Source organism: Chaetura pelagica, unplaced genomic scaffold (assembly GCF_000747805.2).
Source record: "Chaetura pelagica isolate M959 unplaced genomic scaffold, ChaPel_1.0 scaffold689, whole genome shotgun sequence".
NCBI lineage: Eukaryota > Metazoa > Chordata > Aves > Apodiformes > Apodidae > Chaetura > Chaetura pelagica.
Genome location: NW_009954635.1, coordinates 528059 through 545227, shown reverse-complemented (window position 1 = coordinate 545227; position 17169 = coordinate 528059). Strand labels below are relative to the sequence as shown.

General features: G+C 40.2%; 1 protein-coding gene across 1 annotated transcript in view; it reads left to right on the top strand.

Annotated features, from left to right (window-relative positions):
* The first annotated feature begins 924 nt into the window (after positions 1 to 924).
* The window catches only part of ACVR2A (activin A receptor, type IIA), a 62145-nt gene continuing 45900 nt past the window's right edge, over positions 925 to 17169 (top strand). The window contains exon 1 of the mRNA XM_010005593.1: positions 925 to 979. Coding sequence (XP_010003895.1) covers positions 925 to 979 — 55 coding nt within the window. The remainder of the gene's footprint in view (positions 980 to 17169) is intronic.

The following is a 17169-nucleotide window of genomic DNA, read 5'->3' as shown; positions in this document are numbered from 1 at the left end:
GATGGAAATCTCGTAGAAGAATTTGAAATCTTGCTGGGATTCGGGAGAGCGGGTGTTGCACGGCCCGGGAGAAGGACCGAGGAGGGAAGGGGAGATGCGCGGCTCTCGCTGACTGAGATTTTCCCACTTTTCGGGAAGCCCGAAGGTTCGTTATCAAACTTGTTTCTCCCCTTTTCCCTCTTCTGGGTTACACTAAATCCCTCAGCGTTATTTAAAAGAAAAAAAAAAGAATAATAACTAACAAAACCAACAGAAAACAAACCGAAGTGTTGCCCACGCGTGGCTGGGGGCTTTCTTGTTTTTTTTTTAAGGTAGTTTTCATCAAAGAAACGGACAAAACCGCCTCCCTTCACCCCCCAAGGCTTTTGGGGTGCGAGACTGAAATGGAGCTACTTTTTTCCCAAACACTACGTGTTGTATAAGAGGAGCCGGGACGAAAACATCGTCTTTGCTGATCGCGATACGACTGCCCGACCCTCGGCACCCTCGAGGGATGTTTCAAGCAGCTTGATGTGGAAAAGCAGAGTTGGAGCGTCCTCACAGACTTCGTCGTGTCCAGCGGCTTAATTGTGGACTTTGTTGTGTTGTGTTTTGGTTTTGTTTTTTTTTTTAAAGTGGATTCGTAGCATACTTTTATGAATTAAATATTGCCACCGTTTGTACAGAAGCCAAATGACACCTGTGTGTTGAAACACCGTTCCAAATATATCCATCCCTCAACCTGGATTCTCGCTAGAAAGTCGGAGGGAGGTCGTCAGCGTCTAAAGAAACCTGATTTTACTGATTTTATGAACATTGATCTGCTGCAGAAATGTTGCAATAGATTGCTTTACAACGATTCGGCAAGAAGGGAGACTTTCCAGCTTGCAGGACCTAGGAAACTGGATACTTAAACTCACTTAAATGTTTTAACAGCATTGGAAAATGGGAGCTGCTACTAAGTTGGCGTTCGCAGTTTTTCTTATCTCTTGTTCTTCAGGTAAGTGGATGTTCATGGGTTTGTCGCTTAAACGTGAGGCTTTGAGCTCATCAGCACTTGAAAGCTTGAGATAACTCTTGTCCATTAGTACGAACGACGAGAAATCTTTCCTTTTTTCAGAGGGCAAATGTTTGGGGGCCGCGGTGACTGTAAAGGCAGGAGCTGTTTTCATCGTTTTTCTTAAAGATGTTCTCACATGAGCACCTGAAACACGTGCAGCGCTTGGATTCCGGATCAGTTGTCTGGAACAAATGTGGAGTCGTAACCACCTAGTGTCACATACAGTAGTCTGGTAGTGCAGTTGTTGGTGGTTCACGGTGTTAGTTTAAATAAGAATAAACCTAACTTCAGTTAAATCTCTTATTCCGGCCCATTCACTGGTGAATGGCAGCCTTCATTACTGCCTCATTAGCCTAGAATAGGTGCTGCTCTGAAAGCATTAAGCCCGTCCTTTAATGATAGTGAGGGGTGTGTGCATGTGCAGATGTTTGCAGCAGATTAGGTTGAAAAGGCAAACTTTCCGGTTCTAAACAAGAATTTGTATTTTGTTACTCGACACGTCACTGCCTGGTAGTGAAAAAAAAAAAAGCAGCTACTCCTTTTTTTCCTTCAAAACGGCAGAAGTTGGGTTTCAAACGCCAGCTCTTGGGTCCTGAGAAGCCAGGGAGGTGCGAGGACTTTCCCACGCTGCTCTAGGAGGAAAATGGTTATGGAAGCAACCAGTGGTTGGGAGAACTGTTGGTACATTATTGCTGGAAACTCCTATCAGTGTCACAAAAAAACCCTGTTCTGAGCTGTGTATCGGAGCTAGTGTTGGTTTACATGACAAGCCTGGCACTTTCTGCTCAAGCTTCGAATGTGACTGTTGGTCTGTGTAGGTTTAGATACAATTTCTAGATTTCCTGCACGGTCTGCACAGGTGTAGTCGTGTATCAGTTTGAGAGCTGGTCAAGTGCTCAGTTCTCCAGTGTAAGGCAGCAGTGAGACCCGTCTAACAATGCCTTTAAAATCTCGGTGTTATAATGTGCAGGATTTTGCTGAACAGGACGTTTTCTTGTGGTTAGTAAATGGGTAGTCTAGTCTTGTGTCTGTAGCGGTATCGATCAATTCCGTGTGCGCTAAGTGTGCTGCGAAATGGCGAGCGCTGCCAGAAATAAACAAGAAAAAAAATCCTTTCTCTTTTAACTTGGGAAAGAACAGAGCAGGTTAAGGACAGGCAGAGGTGTTGTGTGTTTTTGGTTTTGTTGGTGTTTGTTTTGGGTTTTTTTTTATTAGGGTACATCATTTATTCCTCTCTTAAAACACAAATTCTTGCAGTTTTGTCTTGCAGTAGAAGACGTGTCTTTCATCTTCTAATACCTTATTTTTAAGTTACTCGAGGGATATTCAGGAATATTTTCTTGAGGGAAACTTATTCCCCCACCCCAGTTTCTGAAAGACACGGTGCCATCTGCTCTTCATGTCTGCCTCTCCCTTCCACGTCCTTCTTTTAAGATTCTTTTGCCTAGAGCACAGAATAGCGATCTTGTTGACATTACCTATCCTGCTTATTAAAAAGAACGGTTAAGCAACAAAAGCCCTCTTTCCTTTAGCATTTCTTGCTCAGGTTGTTCCTGGTAAGGCAAGATGAATGTTTCTCTTGCCTGTGAAGATGGAATTAATCTTTGCTAAGTGAGCAGGAAACTGGCTGCAGTTCGGACTGCTTCTCATGTTAATGACATTGTTTAGTGGTTATTCCAGTATTACACACTTAAGTGTTCCGGTATTTAACAATTATTAAGCTATTTTCTACTCGCCTAAAATTCTAGAGTATCTGCAGTCCTGGTGTAGGTCTAAAAAGAAATTGATTCAACAGTAAGCTTTTGTTTTTATGATCAAAATTCAAAGATTATGTAAGCTTTTAGCACGAAGTGCAGGCATTTTGTTAAGTGGTGTTTCTTTTCGTTGCTGTGACTTGTTCTGGTTTGAAATCATTCCTGATCAATTGATTCCAACATAATCAGAAGTAGTTTTCAGTTTAGCTTTCAGTCTGAAAAATATCTGCCCAGGCTATATATTTAATAATATTGACAATGGTTGAAGAAATCCTAGAGTTTAGGTGAAAGATGTCTGTTTTGGTGTGTTGGTTTTTGGTTTTTTTTCACCAGTTTGTAGTCTCCATCTACTCTTGACTGTGTTTGTTGGGGAGTGGGGGTGTTGGTCGTCTGTATTTATTAGTTCATGTTTACATGGAGCTATTTTCTGTAGTTGTTTATGTAGCCAGTTCTTTAAACAAGTGAAAATATTGTGGGTCTTTTCTACGTGGTGTGTGTGTATAGTTGAGGGCATTTTAGTTTGCTCTCTGTGAACTGCTGTCCTGTAAATGCACTTCAGTTGGATAGGAATTGCCAGTGAATATAATAGACTGTGCTAAGGGAGTGAAAATATTTCCCCTTTCTGACTAAGATATTTGAAAAAGAGCATCTGTGTTGGATAAAAGTGGGTGTAGTTTTGCAGCCATAATTATTAATTTGAAAAAATGAGATGAATGTGTATTAACTAAACATGAGAACAAAGTGCCCGTGTCGAGGTTCTCCATGTGCCCTCTAATATGCTTCTTATCTAAACCCATGTATTTTTGATGTAATAAAGAACAGAAGATCCTGAAGTAATAATAAAATATTTAGGAGCAATTTAATATGTTCCTTTGCCTCTCCTGTAGGTGAGGCAAAGTTGTAGGTGAGCATAAAAAAAAAAGTAAATAAAAAAAGAACATCAAGGTTCATCAAAGAACACTTCTCTTCAGATACTGTCCGTGTTCTCCACTCCCCCAAGGAAGTCTGTTTGTGTCCTCCAGTTTTTGTGATTGCTGAGTTACACGTGATGAAATTTCAGCAATAGAGACTCTCTACTTTCATAGTTTTCTGTATGTTTCAGAATACATATCCTTTGCAGCTGAAGATGTGGGAGTTGTTGAAGTAGTGGGTTAGCTTTAATCAAAACCTTCCGTTGTGGGTGCTGTAGTTTTTAACGTCTTAGGGTTCCTTTTGTTGCTGTTCTGCTCCGTTTCTCCCAAATCATCAAACTACCAGCTCTGTCTTTGGTACCTGAGCAGTCCATCACCAAACTAGTTCTTCAGCTTTAAGTCTCTTCTAGGGGACAAGACCCACTTTTGCTAAAATCACGTAAGGCTCAATTAACGCTAAAAATCACCAAAGTAGAAGGGAAAACGTCAGGAAAGTCTTTGTTGTCTCTTCATTTCCTAATGCTAGATCATTCTCAAGCTACTCAGAAGATCCTGAGTAATTCTGCTAAAGGAAATGGCATGTGACAGATACCTTTGTAGTTGAAGTAGGATTTTCACTGCATGGGAAACATTTTCTTTGCTTTTTAATTTTTTTTCCTTCTATCTCACACCAGTTTTTACCAGGGAATATGATCTTTTACACCTATTTTTTCCACCTGAAAAAAATAGAACTGTAAAGCCCAAGATACTGCTGCAGCTTCAGAAGCTGGTTAGTTGTTCTGAAGGAATTAAAGGGTGGGAGGTGGGACTTTTTTCTTTACTTTTACTAGTGTAACATTATTTTTTACTGTCTTTTCTTAATTTGGTAGCACTTGAAAATTCTGCCAGAGGTATAGGAGTATTGTTTCTGAAATTGTCTCTGAGGGAACATCATCTGCAAGCTGTCTATGATTGTGTTTGAACTCTAATCACTTTATTGCACAGGCACAGCAATAAAACTCATTAGACTTAGTACTGCTTTTAAAGTAAAAGCCTGCTCAAGATTCTTTTTTTTTATAAGAGTGTGTACTTTTTTGTATGAAGTGTGTTGTTAGTGGGTGATACCCCAGCTCGATGTTGCTGTTGAGAGCAAGGCTTGCAAACCTACTTGAATACTGCTTCCAAGCATAGATACATTGACATGGATGTAAATGTTGTGTAGTTTACAAAGTTTCATAGCTCCAGGTTGATGTTATATCTTTGATTACAGATCAGAATTCTGTTACTAATTCTATGTAATCTGTTAATACTTAACAAGTTACAACCCCTGAATCTGCTGCGCTATCTGAAGTAGTTGCACTTGTGTGCTAAGGCAATATTAGAACATGTAAGTATAGGTCGAGTAAAACTGCGTGACTAATGTTTCTGGAGAAATGCTGCTGTCATGGGTTTACTTGTGTTCCACCTTTCAGACAAGTCTTTCCTCCTAGAAAAATGTCCTCCAATACTGAATATTGTGCACGTTGGTGGGGGGAGATGTTTTGTGTGAGGGGAAAGCAGTTTTCTGCTATGTGGAAGTGCAAGAAGGTGATTACTGCTACAACGAACAATAGTTGTAAGCTGGTTTTAATGGAGAGTGTTTGAATGTCATTTCCTTTTACTCCCACCTTTCTGGAATTTGGAGGCAAAAGTCTTTTGATGATAGCTTTGGATTATTTGCAAATGAAGATAGACAGATATCTCCCCCCACCATTGAACTGTAGAGGTTCGTTTTTGTCATATCATTAGCTTTTAGGAAAGAGGAAAAAACATAATGGTAACTCCAGTGTTTTTCATTTTTACTGATTCTATCTTTCAACCTTTTATACTTCTGGCTTTAGCAATCTGTAGCTTTCAGCTCCCGTAGCTTGTTTCTGTTTGACATTGGAATACAGTTCTATTTCAAATCATATTTGTGAAGTTCACAGTGTCTGGATCTCTTAAAGGATGGTAGGAACATTTTCTTTATTCACAGACAAATGCAATGGGCACAATGTGCACAAGATTTGGAGACCTAGATGATTTGGAGCTTGCCCTTGGGAAATAATCTGGATAATAATCATTATAACATGGGCTGTAAAAAAGATAGAGGTTGACAAAGAATCTGATTGTGGAAGAGATTTCTTGGTGAAAGGGAGATGCATTTCCACCAGTTAATTAACAGAAAGCAGATTAATGCAAATGTCTGCTCTAGCTGGTTGGTAAAATACATGGTCTGTTAGCTATCTGATGTTCCTGAAAATAAGAACTCTTTAAAAAGATCAAGAAAATTACTAATTTTACAGCCAAGTTCTTGTGTGATGAAATCTTAATGTGTTTTTGTTGCCTTGGTGCTTAAAATGCAGCACATCTTATTTCCTGTTATTTCCATATGGAAATTGGAGTGTTATTGGATGCCAGTGACTTTATGTGGCACCTTATCTTCTCTCCCCTTTACTGTCTGTGTGGTGGTGGTTTTTTTCTTAGAATTAGTTTGTGACTGTGGCGCTGAACAGCAGAGCATATTTAGGCTTAATCCTACAGAAAACTAGTATTTACTTCCATATTGTTTACAATGCATATCTTTGTGGCTAAGAATCCCCCGTGTACATTAGATAAGTTAAAAACTTCAATTGTTGATGGAAAGAGAGCAGAGCAGAGTTTATCCACTGCAGTAATTATTGCTAAGGCACCATTCTTTAGTAGTTTCACAGTAAGTAACCCTTGAAGAAAAAGGTCAACATTCATGGGTGTCTTCTGAATTTCCTAGTTAAAGCTGTAACTGGAAGCAAGGAAGTCTGGCTGAAAAAAAATAATAAGCAATTCACTCACTCACTGAAGGCATAAATCTTTGGTTATGTGGTTAGAGGTATTTGAAGAACATTTGGAGATGAGGGAATTGTTTGGGAAGACTACCTGCTCTTGCAGCCAGAAGCAGATGGAGGTAGCACTAGCCCTGTTGTTGGGACGGGATCTGCTGCTGAGGCTGAGTACTGAAGGTGGAAAGTATTTCTTTGTACCCACATATAGTTAACTGCTGTCTCAATAAACTGAATTGCTTTGGATAGTTCAGTGAAAGGATGAATCCTCTCTCTTCATCTTTCTTCTGTTTGATTCTCCCAAGTAATTACCATTTTCTGGTAGTCAAAGAAGGATGAGCAGGATTTACATTTCTGTCTTTGGAACATTCTTGGTGATGACTCTCCTAATGAGCTGTGCTGCTCCTGCTTTCAGGCAGACCCTTAGTTACAGAGAAGACAAGGAAGTGTCAGACTTACAGTGGCATTGGTGCCAGCACAAGTCCAAGAGACAGCTGTGTAGCCTAAAATCTCGGTGAACTCATTGTGTAGCAGTTCAAGAACAGGAGTACTTGTGTAGATGGCCTGCTCAATGTTTCATTGTTTTCTGAGGGTAAATTAGATACTACTGAATTCTAAAAGCTTTCATTCTGATAGGATTGATATTCTTGCATCCTACTGGTATTTCTGGTTAAGTTGGCACAAGATAATCTGTTTCATTCAAAATTTAGTTGGTCCAAAATTGAATATACTTTCAGTGTTATCATGGAGTTACACACTGAGAAGGCTTGTAAGTAACTATTAAACTACATTGACTTGGCCTTTGCATGATGTTGAGTACCTTTAGTTGGGAAGAAGGCTATGTGTTGTTGAAGTCATGTAAATGGCTCTTTTTGAGATTCCTTATTCTGTTCAGGTGTAATTTGTATTTTTAAGGATTTCTGTGAAGCTGTAATTAGGTTGTAATTCAATTCAAAATGCTGAACCCAAAATGTAATTAAAAGCAAACTCCTCTATACTGAGATGGGCATATAAGAAATCCCAAAGTATATTTTTTTCTTTTGTAACTCTTTTACGAGAGGGAAACATTGCCTGCAGTTAGTGAATTGAACTGACTCAAAGGCCAGATGCTTAGGAAGAATCAACATTTTCTAAGTGTGAGATCTTCGCTAAAATGAAAAACAGGAATATCTCTCAAACTCTTGTTTTCTGAATTTCGAGGTAGTTACCAACTAAGCTGAAATAAAGAAAATGAACACTTTGTGTTTACCAATAGTAGGTGTTGCTTTCTAATTTCATTTGACTGTTCCCACAACAGGAAAGAGTTAAGTTTTACTGTTTTAATTGTTATCATTGACACAGTTTAAAAGTAAAACCTGAAAGGTTACTTAAGAATCCGATTTCATTTAAAGGTTTGATTTTCAGAAAGTATTTGAATGTTATTTTTAAAACTGGGAATAAGAATCTGTACTGCTGAGAATTTTGTTGCTTTTCTGTAGCTTTAAGACTTTGTGTCTTCCTTTCTTGAATGGAAATGTTCAGTGTATTGTCATTTCACCAGAAAAGAGTGGGGGTTTAAAAAATATTTTTAAAGGTTCGGCTGTAGACTTGTAGAATGCTTTAGAGATGGTCCTTGACTGTGTTTTGTTGTTTGTTTTGGTTTTTTTTACTGTTTCTGAACTGCTTAGTGAAATGAGGCTGCAGAGTGAACACAATACAGCTCTTGCAGTCCTGATACTGTTTTAACTGGTGCCAACTGATGTCTAAGGAGATGACATGCAAGCACAGTGTGAGGCAGGGGGCCAGTGCCAGGAGGCTGCACAGTCAAGACTGTACCACGATTCCTGCAGCTTCAGCACTTCCGTGTGCTCTCATCTTGTACCTGAGAGCATGGAGTGTATACCATCAAAAAGCCCTGAAAGCACGGGAATGATTTACACTGGGCTGCAGCTGAGCTTTTTAAGTATTTTGGATGTTCTAACTGAAAAACTTCCCACTTACATTAGAAATCAACCTCTAATCTGCTTTGGCGCCAGAAGAACATCCCATGGAGCCATGAGGAGGAGGTCCAGTGGTAAAGCACTGTGGAGTGGATATACTCAGTCTATGACACGAAGCCTAAGGGCCAGTCCCTGGACCTGATGTGATCCCCAGTATAGATGTGTGCTTTGAAGAAGATATATCTACTTCGTGTTTAAAGTATAGATCCATTTGAGTCATCCAGCCTGATGCTCAGAGCAATGTATTGTCCACCAGGCCTCCAGGTTCTTCTCAGCAGAGCTGCTCCCTAGTCTGACAGTCACTACTTGTACTGATGCAGAGGGTGCTCTGTCCAGTGCTGCAGGACTTCACGTTTGCCCTTGTTGCATTTCATGAGGGTCCTGCTGGCCCACTCCTCTAGTCTATGTATGTCCTCCTGAGTAACATCCCTGCTGTTGAGTACCCCAACCTCTGGCAGTATCTGCAAATGCACTGAAGTGGCCTACACTACTTCCTCCCGCCGCTGATAAAGGTATGGAACAGGATGGGTCCTAGGGCGGGCCCCTGGGGGACTCCCCTTGTGACAGTTGGCATCCTGCTATGGGCCTGTTCCTACAGTGAGTGGTTTGGTTCCAGTCACACGCTGGTTGTTATCTTGAGCTTCATTTGATAGGTGGAATAGCTGATTCTATCTTCATTTCAGCAGCTTCCTTCCTTTTGGTGGCTTACAGACTTGTGATTCAGACATTTTTGTGTAACTGAAGCTGTAGTAACATGGCCTTATTTTTTCAGGTTCAGAGTTCTTATCTAGATAATGTTAATCTCTGGTCTTTAAATACTGCCTAAATCATCGTAGTGATCTTTATTCTGTCAGCTCTAGTTTGATTGCTTGGATTTCAATATCAACATATCTTTGTAATTTAATCTGGTTTTAAAGCTATTTTTAAAAATATAACCAATAGTTTTATCAAGCCTTCGAACATGAAAAACTGTTTCCTTCTAGGAATTTTGGGGAAAAGACACATGATCAGGGAATTGGTTTCATTTTGTTGTTTAGTTTTAGTGTTAAGTGTATGAGACAAAATTAAACTTTGCATTAAGTGGCTTAATTTTAGAAATGTTGGTAGTGTTTGTCAGTAGAGGGTACAGAGAGTTCTCTAGCTCATAGCAATTATACAATAGAAGAGTTTTAACTATTTTCATGTTTCATGATTGAAAACCATTTAGGCTGTGAAAGTTGCAAAAATTTTAAATTTCACACAGTCGTTTGAATTACTGCACTTTTTATGATAAACAGTATTTTTTCATCAAGTACAAAGCATAGAGAAAACCACTGGTTAATATTCTGATTTTAACTCTCTGCTCTTTCTTATAAAGGATCTGTTTTGCACATTATCTCTGGGCATAATTATATTTAATTTAACCCAAAGCCTATAAAAAAGGTTGTCTTAAATGCCTTTAAAAATATTATAGTTTGGCTACATTTCATTGAGCTTCAGGTTGTGGCACATACTGGAGGGGACAGACGCCAGTAAATGAAACCTCATCTAACCTTGCCTACTTAGAATAATACAAATCAGTAGTAAGCTCTTAATTAGTTTATATATATGCCACATATGTACTAAGAGCAAGATCTGGAGCCATGAATAATTTGTGAGAAGGTTATTTAAAACCACAAGATGGTTTTGCTCCTGTCCCTGCCCCAAAAGAAATTCCTTCCTCCCCAAATAAAACAATCCCAAACTCAGTAGTGAAGGGTGACTTATTGACACTCCAGGGAACCTCTAATAAAAAACAACAAACAGGACAGTTTGGTCAGTGTTCTGTTTCTGCTCACTTGAAAAAACACTGAATCATATCCTACTATGCCAGAGGCTTTCAAAGAAGCCAGAAGTGCTCAGGTCCCACTTTTTATTCCAGTGGAAATGGAGTGGATCCCTCCTGAAAGAATCTTAATACTCCAGTGTGCATCTGTGCTTTTCCAGTGGCTTAAAAATACCCTGATGGGTGGCAAATAAAGTAAAATTCAGTTCAGTTGCCTTTTGTCCTTTCTGAATGTCAAGCTGTACTTTGACAAGTTGAACTTAAATCCCCCTTTTGTCTCCTAGAAATGATGAATTATTTCTGTAAAGCATTACTCTTTAAAACAAATGTTGGGTTTGTTTGTGTTTTGTTTTTTTTTTTTTTGTAGGGTTATTGTGTTGGGTTTTTTTGTAAGGTAGTTGAGATGATTGGGAAAGTACATTTGAGTGTTAGTTGGACCTATGTCAACCAGTGTTCTGGAGGTTTTGTTTGAGGAGGGAAAAAATTTTCTCCTATCCCTTCCTTACCTTACTCTGTCCCGCCAGACTGCGTGAGGGCAGAAACTGTAGTTCTTTCCTAGCATCCTTAGTAAACTAAGTGGGTTTGAGAATGCCTACACAGAGCCTGTGTAGTAGATAATTTGCAAAAATAAAAATCAGTAATCCAGTTCTTTAAAGTAGGAAGAATTACGATTGGAAGGAGAATAATCTATGGCATAGTCTAAGGAGAGCCATCCTTCTAATGGCCTGTCATGAGGATTCATCCATAGAACAAAATGAGTTGTTGTTTAGGTATTGGTTTGTTTATGTGTGTTTTGTTCTTTATTTTAAATCTTGAGTCTAAAGAGTGATGAGAATATCGACCACAAGTGATGGTATTGATATTACTGTAACAATGTGTGAGAAAAGAAATGGATTAATACTTAGGTTTTATGTAATCGGTTATGAGTAAATTTTAGAATTTGCTGAGACATCCTGTCTTACAATTTTGGAAGGAGAATGGCGCCTGATGGAGTGGGATGAGCTTTTTAGTTGGCAGTTGATGATTTTCTAGAACCTTGCTTTATGAAAATATTTTTTCTGAAATTTAATAATCCCAGAAGTTGTTATTTCAGCATTATGATAGATGTTTTGGTGTTGGAAGCTCTTAATTTCCAAGCGAAGATGATGAATGAAATCTGTGCAGAAGAAGTATTGGTGGGGGCTTTTTACTTCAGAGTGATCACCTTGGTCAACAACAAGTTCTGTGTAGCAGCACATCAACTCAGGCAGGTAAAATCTCCCCAGCTGAGAGCTACAGGCTTTTATTTGAGAGAAGAGGCCAATGACAAGTTCCCAGTTCTTTGTATGTAAGAGTAAAAAATGTGTGGTTAGATTTGATAGACATTCAGACTATTTACATGCTGACAAAGTATGTTCTGGGGGAGCTTCAGTTGACCATCTGAACTCTTCTTCCTATTGTCTTCTAGCCAAAGTCAACTTAATCTTTTTCAAAGAAAGAAGCTTGTCTACAGCTTAATTGCTTGTTTGACAAATCCATTATTCAAGCATGGACTGACATGTTCACTATGTGGTGGGTTGAAAGCTTTGATAGGAACTCATGGAACATTACTAATAAACTGCAAAATCCTTGTTTTGGATAACAATTGAGTGTCTAGCATGTCATGTTTTGTATGGTTCGTAGTATTGCTGGACAGGATATTTGAGCAGAAAAAGTAAATTTGAAACAGATTTAGTAATGAAACCAAGTTTTAGAAGCCAACAGAGAGCATCCTTTTTAATTGTTGCTCCAGTAGTTCAGCCACCTCCAAAACCATCTGCTTAGCTCCTACTTGTCCTAAAGGGTTATTTCAGTTGCATCCATTGTTAAAGGTGACAGCCAGTATCTCTGAATGTAGCCATGCAGGGCAGCTTGTCCTTCTGTCATCAAAACCAGGACCATTTCCTTCTGTTGAAGTGCTTGGTTCTCTGTGTGGTAGAAAGTTAGGTATGGTAAGAAGTTAAGTCTTTCCTTTCCCCAGGAATCTTTAGGTGTTATTACTTAAGATTTCTATTGTATCCACTAAGCTAGCTTCTCTATTTGACATAGTGTGAGGAGTTTACAAATAATACGTAATGAAAAGTATTACCTTGTTAAGAGTCCTTTCCATGTTGGTGTCTTGTAACACTGTCAGCTTTACTTTCTGTTGGGTACTTAATAAAAACTGATTGGAGAACTGGAAGACTTGACAGTTCCTCTTCTGTTTTCTCTTCCTCATCCACTTACCCACTACATGGTGAAGTTGTACTTCACTATTGGTTCATGTTTCTTTCACACATTAGCCCTTGTGGCTGTCTGACATTGTGCTGGGCTGATGGCAATGTTCCTGTTCTTGCAGGGAGCATGTCACAAACTGGTAGAGCTGGAACCTCCAGCTGTGAAATCTGATGGAAAGGAATAGGTGCTAAAATTCACTTCTATCTCCCAGATTCACTGGAAGAATCATAGAATCATTGAAGGTTGGAAAAGACCTTCAAGATCATCAAGTCCAACCATCAGCCCTTATACACCCGTGACCACTAAACCATCTTCTGTAGCACCACATCCACCCGTTTTCTGAACACCTCCATGGACAGTGCCTTCACCACCTCCCTGGACAGCCTGTTCCAAGGCCTCACCACTCTTTCTATGATGAAATTTTTCCTAATACCCAATCTGAACCTCTCCTGGTGCAACTTGACCCTGTTTCCTTTTGTCCTATTGCTGGTCACTAGGGAGAAAAGGCCAACACCCACATCCCTACAGCCTCCTTTCAGCTAGTTGTAGAGAGGTGACAGTGAGGTGGGAACTAAGCAGGAGGGTCAGACTGATACAATGGGCTGTCACATCCCAAGTTTAAGAAAACAATTTGGAAAGACTATTTGCAACATAATCTTAGTGTCTAATTTGCAGTAATCAAGTTTTAACTGCAACCTAGAAACTTACTCTGAGCAAGCAGGCATAAAACTTTATGTAAAAATTGGAAAAATTCAGATCCAAGCAGATAACAGGCAGCACTCACAGAAGTGGTGGGGGAAGAATGTAGGAGAGCTCCTTAAACAGATCTCATTTGATAATCTTAGAATCATAGAATGGTTTGGTTTGGAAGGGACCTTAAAGATCATCCAGTTCCAAACCCTGTGCATGGGCAGGGACACCTCCCACTAGGTCAGGTTGCTTCAAGCCCCATCCAACCTGTCCTTCAACACTTCAAGGGATGGGGCAGCCACAGCTTCTCTGGGAAACCTGTTCTAGTGTATCACCATCCTCATAGCAAAAGTTTATTCTTATGGTCTTAACTGAAATCTCTCCTCTTCCAGTTTAGAACTGTTCCCTCTTATCCTGTCACTTCCTTCCCTTGTAAAAAGTCCATCTCCATCTTTCTTGTAGCTCTTTCAGGAACTGGAAGGTGCTCTAAGGTCTCCCCCAAGCCTTCTCTTCTCCAGGCTGAATAGCCCCAATTCACTCAGCCTGTCTTCATAGGAGAGGTGCTCCAGAATGCTTGAATGCACTGAATTCAAAGCACTAAACACAGCATCAAAAATTACATTACTGAAAATAGCCCATCTGGTGATTTTTACTTAACAGCTAAACAGCCATGTAGCAGTTGGGTCCAGGATCCCCATCTCCCCAGGCTGAGAGGGCTCCATCTTAGGAGCATCTCCCAGTTTTCAGGGGTGTACGTAAGAACCAGACTACGCGTCAGGAGCTTGTCATGGTGTTACTGTCGTGAGTGTGGGTATCTCTTAACACAGTTGCACGAGCTGGTGGAACTAGGGCAGTCAGGAGTGTGGAGCAGCTATAAACAGTCATGGAATTGACAAGAGCCCATAAACCAGGGAAATCTTGCAGACAGCAGGGCACACTTCCTCTAAGGAAAGGTGTGGCTGTCTGCCAAGTGAGGATGAGACTGTGGTACTTACAGCCCAGCTGCTGCCCCAGTCTTTGGGGCACCTACCCAAACTCATCATCCTTTTGTTACGCTCTAGAGTGAAGGAAGCCTCAGGCCTTCATTAGGCTTTGTTCAGACATCATGTTACTTTTACCCTTCTCTGAAGCTCTGCCTGAGCACTTCTTTTGCATTAGGATGGGCAGTGAAATGAGAGATATGTCCGTTTCCAGTAGCTGCATTCTGAAATTCTAAATAAGAAATTACTGGAAGTCCAGATCAGTTTCAAAAGCATGGACGAACCTCACCCTAGGTGTTATATGAATCCTGTCATCTTTCTGTTTCTTCTAGCAATGATCTTCTGCAGCTCAATCCAAAACCTACCACTCTTTCAGGGAAGAAAGAAGCTAATGCTTGAAGGCCTGGGCTGCTATTTCCAGCATCCCCTTCCTTTGTCTGTTTCCAATTAAATATGATGTTTAAGTTGCTTTCTGCGTAAACAAAGCAGAATTTTGAAAGCCATTCTTCCCTGAGGTGATGGTTTCTGCTGAGGGCATCTAGGTTAGTGCAGTGACTTACTACCACCAGAGAGACTTAAATCTATATTGTTTCTGTTTTCTGTCCACATGTCCTCCAGGGAGGCTGTTCATTCCTCTCCTGGGAACATAATATCCTTATTTACTGTTGCTAGCACACCCTACTCCTCCATCTCTGAAAAATGTTTGTCTTTTTGTTGCTGGAGTAGTTTTCTGGACTTCTAGGAACTTCAGTGTCTTATGAAGTCTGGTAAGTTCTGGAGGAAGGATGAGATAATGGCAGTGGAAGCAGAGAAACAAGATAAGGTGCTTGTGAGGCTTCTGGCTCTCACACACCTCATAGCCTTTTCTAAGCAGATTCAGAACATCACATGCAGAACACACATTATTTCTTTTTGTTAGACTAGTCCTCAGCCAGCTTGGCGCATTGGAACAGCTTATTTGTACAAGAGAGGAGGCAGGGCCCTGGTGGGATTGATGTGGGCTGCTGTGGAATTGCAGCTGCAGAGAGGCTGAGGCAAATGGAAGTGAATGACTCTAAAATTCCCTGGTCAGATGATCTTCAGCCCATTGTGGAATCTAACTGCTCTGAGGCTGACAAGGTAATTGAAGCCTGCGCCTCCTCTTCTTAACTGCTGAGCTTTTACACAAAAAGCTTTTATGCGGAATTTCCAGTAGCTGTCTTCTGCTACACTGTGAGCTCTTCTCTAGTACAAGCATTCCTCAAAAAAAAAAAAAAAAAAGGATAGCCTCGAGCCTGGGAAGGATGGACTGGATGGAGGCATGAAGTCTAGAAATGGAACTTCTGTGGGCAGCAATTTCTGTTCGTGCTCTTGGTTCCTTACTGATGTGTTTAGGGCAACTCTCTGCTCTGTGGTTTGAAGTCCTGTATTTCTCCACTGACTGTACAGGGGAGTTGTGTGCCTAAGTTTACAGCATTGCCAATCTCGGTATCTTTGCATAAATAATGGTGCAGTCAAATAAACAATATAAGAGAAGAAACAAGGCAGTTTGAATGTTACATCCACCTTTATTGCAGAACATTCCTGTTAAGTATATTCAGGATCAAGGTACATGTCAGTCTCTTGTTAAATTTGTTTTTTCAAGGAAGCTTTCTTAATAAGGAAACTAGATGAGAAAAGCCTGGCTCTCCCTGTGTTGTCTCTAGAACACCAGTACTGCCTCCTCTGATAGGACAGAATAAAATACTCCTAGGAGTGCTAAGCAGAACAGTTGAGTCATTGTTACTGTTTGGCCACTTATTTACTAAATATCTCTTGGTTGTGTAGACTACCTGTAGGTAATCATTGTCCTGAAAAAAAAAAACCACAAACAAAATAAAAATGCAAATACTTTTTCTTCTCATTTGAAAAAGCTGCTCTCCTGTTGATCTTAGTGATGCAGCTTCTTACGTATTCATTTTAATACTCATTTGCTAATGAGTGAATAATGGGAAAGAAACACGTTGACAGGCAAATGAGGAGAATTCCCCCATAAGTTGGTATTGGTTTTTTTTTGTTTGTTTGTTTTTTTTTTTCAATTGTGAAGCTTTGTTTTTCTGGTCTGCCAGGATAATTTTATTTCTGAATGAAATCCTCAATTATGGACCTGTTGGAGAGGGTCCAGAGAAGGGCCACCAAGATGATCAAAGGGCTGGAGCAGCTTTGCTGTGAAGACAGGCTGAGAGAGCTGGGGCTGTTCAGCCTGGAGAAGAGAAGGCACTGAGGAGACGACATAGCACTTTCCAGTACTTGAAAGGGGCCTACAGGAAAGCTGGGGAGGGGCTTTTCATCAGAGAAGATAGTGATAGGACAAGGGATAATGGTTTTAAACTGAGAGAGGGGAGATTTAGGTTAGACATTATGAAGAAATTCTTCACTATAAGGGTGGTGAGGAATTGGAATGGGTTGCCCAGGGAGGTTGTTGATGCCCCATCCCTGGAGGTTTTTAAGGCCAGGTTGGATGAGGTTTTGTGCAACCTGGTCTAGTGGTAGGGCTCCCTGCTCATGGCAGGGAGAGGGGGGTGGAACTTGATGATCTTTAAGGCCCCTTCCTACCATAATGATTCTATGACTTGCAACAAGAGAAACAACTGTTTCTGTCTGAGCAGAAGGACTCCTCCATGAAAGATAACATCTGTCAGTAGAAGCCCTTAAACTTGTGTTGATAACTTCCCTTTCTCTATAAGACACTCCAAATGCAACTTTGGAAACTTTTGAGAAAGCATCAGTGTAGCAGAGGTTGGTGGCTATCTTAAAGAAAACACAGCAGTAGAAATACATGATCACCCTGACCGCTACCTTAATACTTGAAGAGGCTTTATTTTACTGTTAGAAACACTTTCTTTTGGATGTAGGTTTATTTGGTTTTCAATACGTAGGAGTAAAAAGTTACATATGAGGGTATATAGAACTTAATCTACACTTAAAAGTAAACGGCTTGAA